Genomic DNA, 15,910 nt, shown 5'->3' on the forward strand with positions numbered 1-15,910 from the left:
TCTTCAGGACTCCATGCTTAAGATAAGGTAGAGAAAATAAGAGTCTTTTTACTGGGAAGAGGCAGGCACAATCCTCGTGAATGCAAGGATTTTACAGATATCACCAAAGTAGATGGAGAAAGGAAAGAGCAATGCTCTTCCTTGCTCATTTTGACTTGCAAAGCAAATCCCTGGCAAACCACAAGCAACTGTTTGTTCAGCAGTTACAGTCTTTCTGTATTACGTTAATGGTTATTAAGTTAGCCTCAGATACAGTGTTTCTGGGCTCTTCTGAGATGTGGTGGCATCCTCACTGCTCTGAATTTGACCCTGGCTGTCATAGTCACAGTCTCGTTCCTTGTTTTAACTTTGACCTGTTTCTTAACACTGCCAGTGTCTTAACACTGACTAAAATGTTGTCGTTTTAGAAAGTCTGTCCCTTTCAGATAGGATTAGATTAATCCATCCAACTGAAAGAATTTTTAGCACCTCTAGGTGCTGTTGCTGGAGATGGTCATACATATCAGCATGTTTAGAAAGACAGTAAAACTGGGCCGTAAGCCTGTTTGGTAAGTCTGGAGTCAGTGTAATGTTAAAAAAAAAAAAAAATCTGGTGTGTAAACTTCAGTTGAAATGTTAAGCTTTCCATTCAGTGAAGAGATTGTTTTCTCCCCACAGCTTTTCCTTAAAAGCCTTAGTAGATGTCTGAGATATATACTGCTGATCTAATGTCTAATGGCTTCTGGTAGTATTCTTGATTTTTGATTATGCAATTTGAGTAGATGTGTTCAGCCTAGTTTCAGCAGTTCATCAAATTTCATGTAACAGAAAGGAATGAGTGTTATTACATATTGCTGAAGTGGGTCCACATTTAAATGTCTGGATTCATTCACTAGCCAAGATAAAGCAGCACGAGGGTGGACCATGCTTATTCAAACACCTTTGGATTTTGTTTGTGGCATCGTCTAACTTGGGAAAAGAGTAGCTCAAACTTGGCATGACCATTAATTTACAAATGTCTAAGGCAAAAAGAAGGAAAAGAATACCAAGTTAGAGTAAACGGTAATAGGCAAAGAAATGTCCCTGTGCGTGTTAGACTCAGTCATTCATGCAGAAAGTTTTTCAATGGCTAGGCTATCAGAAGTTAATCTCTGCAAGTTAGAAGACATGATATTGATATTTCAGGACAATTGATATAACCACGTCTCCAGGCTTCTTTGGCAGCAGCAAAGACTCTGGTCAGATTTTAAAAGAGTTGTTTAAAAACCCTATACCTAGCCTCCATCCACCAACTTAGGAAAATTAAAGTCAACTTCCAGGGACTCAGTGAACCAATTTTCTCAACCTACAAATATGTATCAAGAATCAACATACAATAATATTACTCCTAATGAGAGAAAAGAAGTCCCCCAAAGGCAACATGCATACAGAACTGGATTTCTAATGTATAGAAGCAACTAGGTCATAGTCCCCTTCACCAACTTCTCTGTGAGACAGCTGTTAGGCCAGCTGGTTGCTCCACTCCTCCACAGAAACACCTCATTCACTGCTCAAGACTCTGAAATCTTGTCACATACCAACGCTCAATTCAAGCTGCCTCCCTATTCCACTACTTTCTGCCACTGGCTGCCTGTAGTGTTGCTAACAGTTGTGGTTACTTCCGCTCTCAGGTGTGTGTGCAGCATGGCAATGCAACACATTCCTCTTGTATACATGAGACTTAAACAGATTCTTCTGTCTCTTAGCCCTCAGAAGGCTTCTTAGCAGTCTCTCCACTCCATAGCATTTGGGAGACTCAAATTTCCTGCTCCTTCTCTAGTCTGTAATTTCTGTACAACAAAGCTGGAAGCTACTGCATCTTTATAGGGTGATCATGCACACTGGGCATGCTTAGGCATCCCTAGCTGCTCTACACTTGCACATACCATCACGGTTACAAACCTTCCTCATCTCATTATATGCTTTCTTCAGTAAAATTGTCTCCCAAATATAACCAGACATTATTAATAAATGTGTTTCATGCTTGTTCACAGATCCCTTTCAGTTTCTCTTTCTCTCCTCCAGAGGTAAAAAATTGCTTCTCCTTTTTAAATCCCTCCCTCTGGAACTCTTGAGGTCTGGAAGAGAAGGACAGAGATACTTTTGCTTTAGCTCTCACTTACTGTGTTTAAATTGAGTTGTGCAAACGCAGCCTGCATTCTGCATTCAGAATCCCAATAACTTTCATAGAACAGATTTCATGAATAAAAGTACAAATGAGCTAACAAATACAATGTTTTAAAACCATATGTATTAATAGCCTAGTTTTAAGGAAGCTAAGCATCTGCAGGATGGTTTGAACTGCTCTGATGAGAGCTGTATGTCTCCACACTTTTGATCAAGACGCAATGGGCTTTCCACATTGTTTTTCACTATAGCTATACTTCATGCTGAGAGACATATTAATAATGCCCAGCATTCATTTGGGAAGATGCCATAACCATGTCTACCGTGACCAATAAATACTCATGTACATTCCTATTCATTTTGCTCTCAGGGGCCTTCAAGCCAGTCTGTTTTGATCTTGTGCCATATATTTAGAAAAGCTCCAAAGTTGAAATTCCCATCAAAATGAGGGAACTGTCTTCAAGGCTTCTGTTTATACAGTAATTCATAACATCACAGGACACTATCCACAAGGAACAACCTTCTTATGTTTTTTCGGTCTTAAACTTTGCATCTTCTTCCCGTGTTAGAGAAACTTTACAGAGTGGAGAGCGGCAAAGGAGTGAAGCCTTTCCGACCAGACCTGTCCTTGGAAACAGTGGGAGAAAGAGAGATGGAAGTAAGCTAATAATTAACTAAGCCATTTTTCTGGGTGAAGGGCAGAAGTCCTGGCCAAACTAGAGCTCATGCTCATGGGAGGATGAAAGCTATGCACATTTTATGCCAAATGCCCTAACCCCATGGGAAAAATGATATTCTATAGCTGTTACCAGTGAAATTAAGTACAACTCATTAAAATAATTTCACTGGAAAGAAATGGATGTCTATATGGTGCTGCTCTTCTGACCTATTTTAGATATCTTTAAGATGGGATGAATCACACCTCAAACGTACCTTTCTCCACTGATTATATAGTCCCTAAGATTTCTTGCTCAGGTAAAAATGGCTGTATTGTAGACATCCACATATTCAGCAATGAACCCCATTCATTTTGGCTGAATCACCAGTTTCAGAAACAATCCCAAACTTGGGATATTGGAAATACAATTACCACAGCATTTACCTCCATGTCAATAACTGTATCTGGCACTAGCTGCAAGACTGGATCCATTCACTTACCTTTCATTTATGTATTACAAATTCAAGTTAAGATGATGTCACTAGTCACCACCGAGTTAAGTTTAAGATGCCTGCAATAGTGTCCTAACCATAGATTCAAAACAGTTAGTCACACATTTTAATATGCTGCCGGTCAAGAGTAACCGGAAATTCCCTAATGAACTAGTGCTGTTCAGCACCATTATCCTTCTATATCCATTACTCAGGTCGACTTTCCTTAAAATTTTGTTTGAAGGTCTATACGCTAGTGAAGAGCTGCTGGGAGGAAGATCCAGAGAAAAGGCCTGACTTTAAGAAAATTGAGAGTACTCTGGCTAAAATATTCAGGTGAGCAGCAGGGGCTCTGTTTTTTTAAGATGATCCAAACTCCTCCTAAGTGTTAGAAAGCTCATATTTTTAACTATGTAAGCTGATGTGATTATGATTCAGTCAGTGGAAAAACTGAGTATCTTCACCTAGATCTTCTTTTACTATTTGGCAGAAAAGTAGGCGAGCATGTGCATATGTATATGTACGTGTGGGTGTATGAGCATCTATGCATGTATTAGCTGAGTGAGGGTAAGCCCATCAGAATACCTCAGATTGGTACATTGTGAAAGTAGAATGCTGCATAACTAGAGATTTAAACCATTCAAGTAATTCACCCCGTCTCTAGTTGAGAGTTGGACAGTGACTCATGTCTTCTAAGTTTCGGGAAATGAATGCACATAAATGTTTGGAGGATGATTAGAAAGTTTGGATGAGCTGAGTTGTGCCATAAATGAGTTTGGATGGTCCCAAATTAAGCTGACTAGAAGTGTTGGGTTGTAACTCACCAGAACTATTAATTACATGGTTTTGTTGGTATTGACTTGTGGGATAATAAAGGTCATAGCTGGACAAAACCTGTGGGGTTATACAGGCCTTTCACCTGACCAATGCTGCATTGTTACTACAGAATTTGGTCTGAATTAATTATTTTGATGTCCAAACAGTGAGCTTTCAAGCACTTCTCTTGGGAAATTGCTCCCCAGTTTTTAAAGCTCTCCTCATCAACAAACCCCAAGAGTACTTGCATCATTTTACACCTTACATGGGCAGAAGGACAACTGCACTATGCATAACTGAATGTATCAATTGAATAATCTTATTGCAGCTGAACAGAAAGACATCCTGGTTCTGCTCCTAAGCCTCCATCCTATAAAAGCAAAGAGGTTGCCACTTGCCCCATGCAACACAGTGTTCTCCTCAGGGCAGGGGGTCTAAGGTGGTGCATCCCTAATATAAAGATTTGTTTAAAATAAGAGTGGTTTTCAAGTCCAGTGGGTACAATACTAATCTGATTCTTCCAGTCAGCCTGGACCCATCTACTTTCAGACTGCTTTGGTGAGTGCAGGCTGCCCAGACAACTAAGGGTTATGAGTGGCTTTTGTTACCATACTTCTGCTTCCAGGAGTGAGTAGGCTGGAGTTTGCAGGATTTTGTGAGCAAAGCTAGCCCAGGGGCTGCTAATTGTTCCACTGAATTTTTCTGTCTTCTGCACAGGCAGCCCCAAATTGTCTTAATCCTTCTGGCTGAAGTCCCTATCTAAACATTATATGCAGTTTTCTACCTACTATCTTTAGCCTCCTCTCAGGATTCACGCTTGTCACTTACTTTTTACAAATGAGTGTTCATGGATTACTCAAGGTAACCTGGAGTTGAGAATATTAGCAGGGCTAGGTGATTTAAGAGTGCTTTAAGAGCTACCAGCTCAAATTCATATACATAAGCCCTCCAAGCAAGAAAAAGAATGGTGAACTTGAGGCACTTTGCATTCTAACTACACGGAAGTGAAACACTGGAGAAATTTTCCGTTGCCCCTTTTTTGCCTCTCTCAACAATGTGCTCCCATCAACCATTCTTGTTGGTTGCTGTGTATTTCTGTTATTTACAGTAACTACCACGGCCAGACCAATGAAAGCTACATGGATACCCTGATCCGACGTCTACAGATGTATTCCCGGAACCTGGAGCACCTGGTGGAAGAAAGGACAGAGCTATACAAAGCAGAGCGAGACAGAGCAGACAGGCTTAATTTCATGCTACTTCCAAGGTAACTGGCCAGGAGGATTTTCACTGGCGTTTTATTTACATATATCACCTGATTCATCGAGAGTGGAGGTTGGGATTAATACTAATATTCCATTTCCTTCCCCTCTAATCTGAACCTGCTAGGGAGGAAAGATGAAGAAGCTGTCCCTGAGGTCTCCACCTTATGGTGGAATTTCATGCCAAGACGGTACTTGGACCTGTTATCTTCCTCAACCTTTCTTCATGCACAACCTTTCTTCATTCTCTTTCCAGCACAACCCTCTTTTTCACTGCCTTCCTAGGAACATACCTCTACTGTGATCGCACATCACAGAGCTCTGTTCTGCTCCAGCGCCTTGCTAGGTAGAAGGAGTGTCTCCAGCTGAAGAGCAGGAGTGCAGTCCAACTTCAGGCTAGGGTTTAGCAGTGCAACAGAGGGGCTGAGGTGAGCTGGGCCATACTGGGCCAGACTAGGCTAGATGGATGCTTCAGAGCATGGCATAGGGCAAGTATTATTGATGTAATATTGGTAATACCAGTAATTTTGGTATTGCATACATTTGGAGTAGTAAAATTATCCTGGTATGTCACTACTAGTTTCAAGGGTATTTAAGTAGTCAGGGTATTAATTTTATGACTCATCTTCAAAAAAATGTGTCTGTTCAATCCAGTTTTGGGGAAAATTTGAAATGGTCTGGCTGTGTAGACCGTGTGGCAAGGAATCCATCTTTCCTTCCACTCTTTGTTTTTCCTACACTCTATAATTATCTCATGGTAGATGGAACACAGCATTGTGCAACACCTGTAATTTTTTGGATCTCTTTCAGTTATCCTCTTCTAATATCTCCACTAGGAATAGATATTTTCCTGGATTTAGAAATGCAAGAAAATGAAGGTCCCTCTGAATAGATATTGACTGTCATGGTATTGAATTTTTGTTCCATAAAATTATCAGACTGTGATATCTCATCTGAAATGAGGATGAGGTGATGTAATTATCAGGATGAAATCACTTCTGTGCTGGGGAAACAGAAAAATATGTCTGTTCTTACTTACTGTGTGGGTAGAATGCAGGTCTATATGTCAGAAGTTTCAGAACTTCAGTTTTAAATTTGACTCAATATTCCTATTTCTGACCTTAGCCAAGAAGCTGCTGCCTGTGCCTCAGTTTCCTCACGACTATTAACACACCTGGATTTTGTAAGGCTGTAGTGCATTAATTAAATTAGTAAGTGCTTTGAGGTCCCTGGCTGAAAGGCATTACGGGCAACTAAAATGTGATTACAGTGTCAGTTTTCAGCAAACTATTCGATGTTTCCTACACAGAAAGCAATGATGTGGTTGGGTTGCATGAAAAAATACCTTTAATGTTAAACACAGACTACTCATCTGTCTTCCTGCCTTCTCTATTTCCACAGGCCAGTAGTAAAGTCTTTGAAGGAGACTGGCCTGGTAGAGCCAGAGCTATTTGAAGAAGTCACTATCTACTTCAGTGACATTGTTGGCTTCACCACACTCTGCAAATACAGCACCCCTATGGAGGTGGTAGATATGCTGAATGATATCTACAAGAACTTTGACCACATTCTTGACCATCATGATGTTTACAAGGTGATTAGCTCCGCACTTTTGCTCAGTTAACAACCAGGGGACAAACAAATCAAATTGGATGATGTGGTGCATTTGGGAATCTGCCTCCTAAGCAAAGACAAAAGAGAGAAAACCAGGTCAAGATTACGTCAGTTAAATATGCTTTGAGTCTGCCTGCTTATACCAAGTTTCCTATACTAGGTGGTCACAGATTCATTAACTGGAATTCTGGGTACAGTCACAAACACTCATATACCAAAAAGGTGTCAGCTACCTTAAACTAATCAATCTTGCTGTCCAGGGAAGAAATGTTTAATCATGAACAAGAGGATCTGATAAAACCTTCCTTCTTCTAACTAAATGTGTATTTTGCTATGTCTGCAGGTAGTGAGTTCTAATTTTGTTTCTGCAGGTGGAGACCATTGGTGATGCTTACATGGTGGTGAGTGGTTTACCAAAGAGGAATGGCAACCGGCATGCAGTAGACATCTCCATGATGGCTCTGGACATCCTCAGCTTCATGGGGTCTTTTGAACTGAGACATCTGCCGGGTCTGCCTGTTTGGATTCGCATTGGAATTCACTCTGGTACACACTAGTGCTAGATCGACAATAATGTTGTTGCCTTGTTTTTGAACAGAATAGACATCCACAGAAGATCTGGTAGTACATCATGTGCAACTGCTCTCCTCATGAAGAATTAGGTTAAAAACAGTGTACGTGGAGGAAGAACAACAGAAGTAAATAAGCCACTGATTTGCTCCCCCATACTGAAATAGCCCATACCCATTCCTAGCCAGTGGCTAGGAAGAGCAACTGCTTTCATTCCTGGTATGATTAAGCCAGTTGTATCAAATAAGCCTTTGGAGATCACTCCTTCCTGACCAAAGTGGAGATCAGCCACAGCCAGATATGCTTGTCTAGCCACACAATGCAGGCCTGTATTTTACGCTTTTGGAGGCAAAAGTTCTGCACAAAAACAATTTTTCTCAAAGGTGAACTGCAGATAGCTCAAACAGACAGCTCCCAGGTACTTCGGAAAATTTAATCTTTTCATTTTTGTTTGTTTCAACAACCACCTGAACACCAGCTGCCAGGGGAGGAACATATCAGCGAAAGCAACTGAGGCACTGGGAAACCCTTTGAGGCATCACTATGCACCCCTCCATAATGAAGCTTATTTTCGTTTCCTCTTGCTTCCAAAACTGACAGTTAGTAACTGTAATTTCTTCTGCACAAAAATTGTATTTAAATACAGTTAACATTGTGTAGCCATGTCCTTTTTATGCTCTTATTGGATTATGCAAGATGAACAGAGCTAGGCTTGGTTTGGCATGGAAGGGGAGACCATCAGATACTTTGGGAAGTGAGGTACTGTCATCAGTGAGGAACACAGAGCTCCAGCAGGTACTGCGGTGCTCTGCAACAGTGAGACACCTTCCAAAAAAATAGTGTCTTGATCTACCTTTTTAAAATTTTCTGATTCCCACTTCTAGGTCCATGTGCAGCTGGTGTGGTCGGAATAAAAATGCCTCGTTACTGTTTGTTTGGAGATACAGTGAACACAGCTTCACGGATGGAATCCACAGGCTTGCGTAAGGATTTAATTTTAGCTGTCAGTGTAACAGGACCAAAGGCTATTGGTTAGTTTGTGACTGAGGTTTCCATTTTCAGCTGAGAACAACTTACTATCAGCTACAGAAGTTTTAAAGATTAAGGAGCCCTATTTGTTTTGATTACCAATTGTTTCACTGTCCTGCTGGGCAACAAAGAATTGTTCCTTGTTCATGCTTCAGTGCTGGTAACGGGGAATATGTAGGCTGGTTCACTGCCTGAGTTCCTCTGGAAGATATGATACTTATGTGCCTGGGGTTTAATTTTACTCTATGAATAGTAGATTTTAGTTCGACCTCCAATTGTATTACAGCTCTGTTGTGTAAATACGTTGACTGCATATTTAAGTTGAAGCAACTATGTCTTCAACTTCACCATTAGGGAACTGTGCCAAGAGCCAGTTTGTCTTCCTTCTGCCCAGTGTCTTCACATGACTCTTGTCAGTGTAAAATACTCCCAATTCTTTTTCCTTTTGGCATCTAAATATTACAGATCCCATAGTCACCTGTATTTCAGATCAATGGCTCTACCAGCTATTCCTCCCTAGATACAATGCTATGCAGTGGAGTCAGATTTTTCATACAGCCATATAATTGGTTCTCATTTAATTTGACTCTCAGAATTTATGTTGATAATTGTTGGAGGAGCTTCTGCTATAGCACCAGTTTTCACATATACTTAATATGATTACGTGGTACATTTCCAGACTGAGCTTTTGTTGTGTCTTTATTTTTTTAGCTTTAAGGATTCATGTAAGTGGTTCCACTATTAACATTCTGAAAAGAACAGACTGCCGGTTCCAGTATGAAGTGAGAGGAGAAACGTACTTGAAGGTAGCCTTTACCCTGCAACTTAATTTACAGCTGGAGAACAAGAGTTACAGATCAATTGGTATCACAGTCTCTAGTGGTTGAAGACACTTCTATAAAGACAATTCAGGCAATGAAGAGCTCCCTCAGTCATAAATTAAAGCAACATAAAGACGTGGAGAATAAATGAAACACATCACTTAGAAAATTCTGAATTAATCTGATGGAAGGGAAGCTGAATTTATTGTTAATTTGCTCATGTTCCACTATCTGACTGTCTATCTACCAATCTATTTCAGTCTGTTACACTTGGCAGATGTCTGTACTTGGGAGCTGATGGCAGGCAGTACAGCTCACCTCTCCCATGGCATGTGTTTCAGGTCATGGAACAAGGGAGTGGGTGTGCAGCTGCATCTCCCCCATTATTCTTCTTCTCATGTCTGATTTTAATCCTTTGCTGTGAGCATCAGTTACTGAAAACAAGCAACGGGAAACATGGCAATGTGCAATGCAGCGCCCTTGGGGAGATTCTGATTGGACATGAGAGGAAAATTTTTCACAGTGAGAACAGTCAACCATTGGAATAATCTCCCCAGGGAAGTGGTTGACTTGGCCACATTGGACACTTTCAAGAGTCGGCTGGACAGGGTGCTGGGCCATCTTGTCTAGACTGTGCTCTTCCTAGAAAGGTTGGACTAGATGATCCCTGAGGTCCCTTCCAATCTGTGATTCTGTGATTCTGTGATTTTAAGTAAATTAACTGCAGGAAATCACATTCTAATCCCTAAATTGTGCTTTCTTTTCTTTGTCATGCATATCTAGGGCAGAGGAACAGAGATTACCTACTGGTTGACGGGTACTGAGGACAAGAAATACAATCTACCAACACCTCCTTCTGTGTAAGGCGCTCTTTATATGTGAAAAGTGAAGAGAAATTCCCAGTCTTAGCACTTTAGCCTTCATTGTTTCTCCCTGGCACTTGTGGTTTTTTAAAACCACTCAACTTGCCTTCTGTACTTAAAGGATTAACAGTGTATGTGCATATAAACGTGTAAATATTCATGACATGGGACTATGCGTGTGCTGAAGGTTATTTGCATATATAAGTGCTTAACAGGTTCATTTCCTTGGAAGGGAAATACGACTTACAGGGCAAGCTGTGGATGTGGTAAGTGGAAGAGATGGACAGAAAAATGAAAAACATTAATATTTCCAAAATTTTAGCCCTAAAGGCACCTGTGTGTGACAGTATAGTGAGAGGATTACTGCAACTGAATTTGCAGCTCTCTGTAATACCATGTTCTGCCTGTGAGCTCTTGTGGGGGAATCTGTAGAAGGAATGAAACTTGAGGATTTTGAACAGTATTCTGCTAGAAGAGGTGGACAAAGTTACTGTAATATTGCACAGGCATAAAGTCTTTAAAAATTGAACAAAATATTACTTTCAAATACATAAGAGATAAGTTATCAAGAAAAAAATTAGGTTGATGCTCTGGAACTAAGCCATCATTTTTCGTTAGTAGTAAATAAAATGTAGTAATAGTGGAAGTGCTGTTTTTGAGAAACTATGCCAAATTCAAGTGAGGATAACTGGTTGTGTCAATTTCGTGTGTATTTTGCATAAAAGTACTGCATTATTTCCTGCAAACTCACTCAATATTGAAGTTCCTCACTTTCTGCTCTAAACTGTGTACAGTCGCTATTTACTAAGTGGGAATTTGGTGCCATCTGCTTTGAAATGGCAGTGCTTCAGTACAACTTGGAGCAATTCAATAAAGTACAAGTGTTTGTCTCTGGGCTGAGCAGGAAATTACTCTTTTGTAAACTCAGAACTCCTTTTTTGAATTAATAAGATCAGCTGAGACTATCAGGATTATCGAATTGGCAATTATTTTGGAATTAATCTACTGAAAGTACCTCTTGAGCTGGATTACAGTGGTCAGTGATGTTTTTGGTTTTGCTTCCTCATATAGGCTGTGACTGATAAAATTGCCCTTTAAAGTTGTCATATGTGGGGTACTCCACTAAAAGCCAGACACACTGCAGAAATTTATGAAAAGGTGGCAAATCTGTTACTGAAGACCACCTGAAGTTGAATAGTGGGAATGCTGGCACCAGTAGTGGTGTTGAGAGCTAGAATTGATTTTGATTTGGAATTAATCTAATTTATGTCTTCCTTTTCAAGCAAATGATGCTGGAATTTTTTTAAGGTCGATAATGACACAGCTACAGATCTCCTCTGCAGAGACAGTGAGCCATGCTATCTGGAAAAATCACATGTAAATTCTGAATTCTATTCCCAAATCCAGAACCTATATTTGGTTCTGCCCACACTTTCTATCAGTAGTATGAGAATGTCATGAAGATAAACATAGGATAGAAATGTTTAAAACCCACTGGGGACCTGGGGATCACTAAAAACATGAATCACTGAATATTTTTTTCCATCCTGTTGCTTTCAGGGAGAATCAGCAGCGGTTACAAGATGACTTAGCAGAGATGATAACAAATATTCTTCAGAAAAGGGAAAAAGAAGGGTTCAAGACACGGGAGATTTCACGGGTAGCTAGCTACCGATCAGGTACCCTGGAATACCTGCAACTGGCCAGCGCAGAGAATTCTGCCACATATTTTTAAAAGTGGATATCTACTAGGACTCAGAAACCTGCAGCAACTCTCTGGAGTACTGCTTGTGAAGGCTGGAGACGGATACTCTCAGCTGAAGGAGAAAGAAAATACCTTTTCAAGCATGCTTTCTACCATCTGACCTGCTATCAATAAATCAAACCTCTCTTCACTGTAATGTAAAAATTGTCAGGTGACTTCAGTAAGACTTAAGCAGCCTGATTTAAGGTAAATGAAAATTTCTGCACTTGAGTCTGGAAAATATTTTTTTGTTTGTTTTGATTAGTTTTTAAAATGCGATAGCCTGTTCAATAATCCACTTCTGAAAATATTAGCAGCAAAGCCTTAATTTGTAATGATTTTAAAATGTTGTATTTAATGTGTAATTTTTACTTGAAGAAAGATTTGCTGTAATATATTCGAAAATAACATTAAACATATCATATGTAAATCCTGGATATGTTGCCATTTTGCTTCTTCTGTTGTTTTCCCCTGTGTCTCACATGTTTTGTTTAATCAAGTTGACTTTGTTCAAGAGACAACACTTCTGTTATTTACCTTGGGAGATAACTCCAGAAGTGGTATGGTTTCTAAAGCTTATCTGAATCTCTTGGGCTGGCAGAATGAAACTGGAAATTTTACAAAAACAGATACTTTCATATCTTTTCTCCACTTCTGCTTCTGTCTGAAAATCAGAAGTGCAACAGAAATGAAGAAAACAAACTTATGTGAATTTCTTAAACCTCAGAAACTTTCAATTCAACTTTTGGATGAAGTTTCAGAACGAGGCAGAACTCAGGTTTTAATGAAATGGCTTACTCATTAACTGACACCATGCTATTTACAAACAGCTTTAAAAAGCAACCAAAATACAGATGACATACGTAAAAGAAAATCAGCATTCACATGAAGAAATAACAACTAGTGAGTGAAATTTTTGCAAAGGCCTCTTCTGCATTGGTGGCTTTCAAAGCAGAGCTACTTATTTCACCGTTGTCAAATATTGGTCAGTATTAAAACCATAAAACTTGGTACACAATCATTCTTTTATGGTTCTGAACAGCATTTTTGTCCAAGTAAACAACCTAAAAATGTTAAAAAAGAGCAAGCCAGTTGCCTGTGTTTTTTCTTTATCAGCCTAAACCATCTTTGTAAGAACACACACACACAAAGAACCACCCAGGTATAAACAGACAGATCTGAAGTGCAAAGATTCCTGGAAAAAATAAATCAGGAGGTGCTGTTGGGCTTCTACTCTTGCCTAATGAATGCAAATTCCTACACCCAGGAACAAGATATAGACAAAAATAGCAGATAGCATGTAACCAACAGGCACAGCTTTCGGATAATATGTAACCAATCTTAAACTTGGACTGATACTAATACTGTCCTAATGGAAGTGCTCGTTGGGATAAGAATAGAAAAAATTGTCTGGTATTCTAAAACTGGTATGTATTAAAAAGACTACCAGTACAGTAAAAAAGTATAAAGTCTGCTATTTCCTGCCCTGTGGTGCCAAGCAACAAGCTTCATCTCTATGTCTGCATTCTTGGGTGTGACTGCTGTGCTTCTTGGTACCACTGGACTATTCTGGCTGCTGTATCTCTGTCCTGGTTTCAGCTGGATAAAGTTAATTTTCTTCCTAGTAGTTTTTCTTCCTATGCCAAGTGCTGTGTTTTGGATTTAGTATGAGAATAATGTTGATAACACACTGATGTTTTAGTTGTTGCTAAGCAGTGTTCACACTAAGTCAAGGACTTTTAAACTTCCCATACTCTGCCAGCGAGGAGGTGCACAAGAAGCTGGGAGGACAGGACAGCTGACCCAAGCTGGCCAAAGGGATATTCCATACCATATGATGTCATGCCCAGGATATAAGCTGGGGGGAGTTGGCTGGGGGGCAGCGATCACTGCTCTGGGACTGGCTGGGCATCAGCTGGGACAGTGGTAAGTAGCTGCATCACTTGTTTGTCCTGGGTTTTGTTTCTCTCTCTCTCTCTCATATTGTTTTCCTTTTCATTACAATGTTTAAAATTATTGTTATTATTATTATTATAACTTAATTATTAAACTGTTCTTATCTCAATCTACTAGTTTTCTTACTTTTGCCCTTCTGATCCTCTCCCCCATCCCACTGGGGGGCGGGGGCAAGTGAGCGACTCCGTGGTGTTTAGCTACCTGCCAGGTTACGTTCAGCAAGCATAGCTGTAATGCAGTGACAAGTACTGGGCTCCTCAGGCCTGAAGAAGCCCGCTACTACTATTATTTTAAGCAGAGTTGCTCTGATCTTTGAAGTGATCTAAATTAAAGAGGAGTTTTGTGTTCCATCATTGGCACCTCTGAGATACATATTATTTTACAGCAAATGTCTGCTGACACTGATTGACACAACTGAAGTGTTTAGTTTTCAGTAGCCCTTCTCTTTCCTGCATTCTTCAGATCATAAATTTCATGTAATTCTTTGATCATAAATAGTTACCTTAGCAATGAGTCAATGGACCCGTCTTCTCTTAGGTTTATTTTCTACATGGTTCTGTCCCTGCACATATCTGTCACCCATACATCACAATAAAATAAATTTTGACTACCGTTTTTAAAAATTTGCTCCTGGTTTCTGGTTTGAATCTTAGATTCAATGTTTGGCCATTGCATCTTGTTATCAAATGTTAGATCAAAGAGCCCTCTACCATCAGCCATCTGCCACTAAAGGTCCAGTCATTTACCTCTCCTATTTTTTTTAAGCAGTGAAATGTTGTATTAAAAACCTAAGTGGAAAGGATTTTGGCTGAACCATCATCATTCATTTGAACTTAACTCACACACACAAAAATTCTGTGAATCCCTGGGCTGGCTTCCGGTGGAAGTGAATCTTTCCAAATACACAAGAGCTTTGTAGTTTTGGTCATATCAGACTCCACCCTTGTCTCCATCTCATTTTTGTCATGCATCCACACTCCCCCCTCCCCGTTTCAGCATTGTGTATTTGTGCTCTCTACCCTAGTTTGCATGTGTGTCCAATTCCTGGCCACGCCCATCACTTGTACACAGAGAATCTTGTTTTAAGTACTTTTTTTTTTTCCTGTGGTAATCCTATACAGGGAATTCTATGGAAAACACCATTTTATATTTTACTTCACCAATGTAGTCAAACTGAGAGCAGCATGTGACAGGTCATTTCAATGTCATTTTCAAATGACATCTCATTTGAAAAAACCTTTGGAAAACATTCCTTAAAGCAATCCTCCATTCATGATTAGGCATTCAAGAGTTACTTTTCACTAGGGAGGCAAAAATAAAAAGTAACAGCACTGTGTTTTATCCTTATCTTTTAGTGAAAAGTAGCCCAGAACAAAACAGCAATGGGTATGGAAGGATCCCTGGAGCTGACAGTAGTATTATAGTGCTCTTACCCTGGGCTTGAGGCCAAGCCTTGGTATTTGGCCTGAACTGGTTGGCATGTGACCTTGTTACATGAGGCTATTACAGGCACCGGTATCAAATTTGAACTATCTTAAACAATTACTGAAACACAAAGTCCTAATAATGGTTCTTTTAGGACAGTAGTAGAATATCCGACACTGAGGGAGAAGAAAAGGCAGCATCTCAATACGATCTGAATCATGGGGGCAGGGGAAGACCCCATGGGAAGTTGACCCTGTCTGTAAACCCTAAGGAAAGGAGCATCCCTCAGCTTTTCTGCTGGGACATGCGCGGTGGTTGTTCTTATCAACAAGGTCATCAGCTGCTCTCCCTCTGATGTAAAATACAGTTTGATAAGACACCACGTAACTCCTGTTGCTTTATGGGGGCCTTTCCTGATAAGCCTTCGTCCCTTTTTGGTTGATCACTCTTGGCAGCTCAGTGGCCCAGTGGGCGCCAGCCTGGGGCTCCTTCCTCCCTGCCTCGTGCCATACGAGG

At 40.1% G+C, this 15,910-nt stretch overlaps 1 protein-coding gene across 1 annotated transcript in view; it reads left to right on the plus strand.

Moving 5' to 3' along the window:
* Positions 1 to 12,448, plus strand: part of GUCY2C (guanylate cyclase 2C) — a 45,863-nt gene extending 33,415 nt beyond the window's left edge. Inside the window, exons 19-27 of the mRNA XM_075094456.1 lie at positions 2,715 to 2,803; positions 3,539 to 3,630; positions 5,219 to 5,377; positions 6,774 to 6,966; positions 7,358 to 7,532; positions 8,441 to 8,539; positions 9,297 to 9,391; positions 10,190 to 10,266; positions 11,830 to 12,448. Coding sequence (XP_074950557.1) covers positions 2,715 to 2,803; positions 3,539 to 3,630; positions 5,219 to 5,377; positions 6,774 to 6,966; positions 7,358 to 7,532; positions 8,441 to 8,539; positions 9,297 to 9,391; positions 10,190 to 10,266; positions 11,830 to 12,004 — 1,154 coding nt within the window. The 3' untranslated portion in view covers positions 12,005 to 12,448. The remainder of the gene's footprint in view (positions 1 to 2,714; positions 2,804 to 3,538; positions 3,631 to 5,218; positions 5,378 to 6,773; positions 6,967 to 7,357; positions 7,533 to 8,440; positions 8,540 to 9,296; positions 9,392 to 10,189; positions 10,267 to 11,829) is intronic.
* The last annotated feature ends 3,462 nt before the right edge of the window (positions 12,449 to 15,910 follow it).

This window comes from Phalacrocorax aristotelis, chromosome 1 (assembly GCF_949628215.1).
Source record: "Phalacrocorax aristotelis chromosome 1, bGulAri2.1, whole genome shotgun sequence".
Taxonomy (NCBI): Eukaryota; Metazoa; Chordata; class Aves; order Suliformes; family Phalacrocoracidae; genus Phalacrocorax; species Phalacrocorax aristotelis.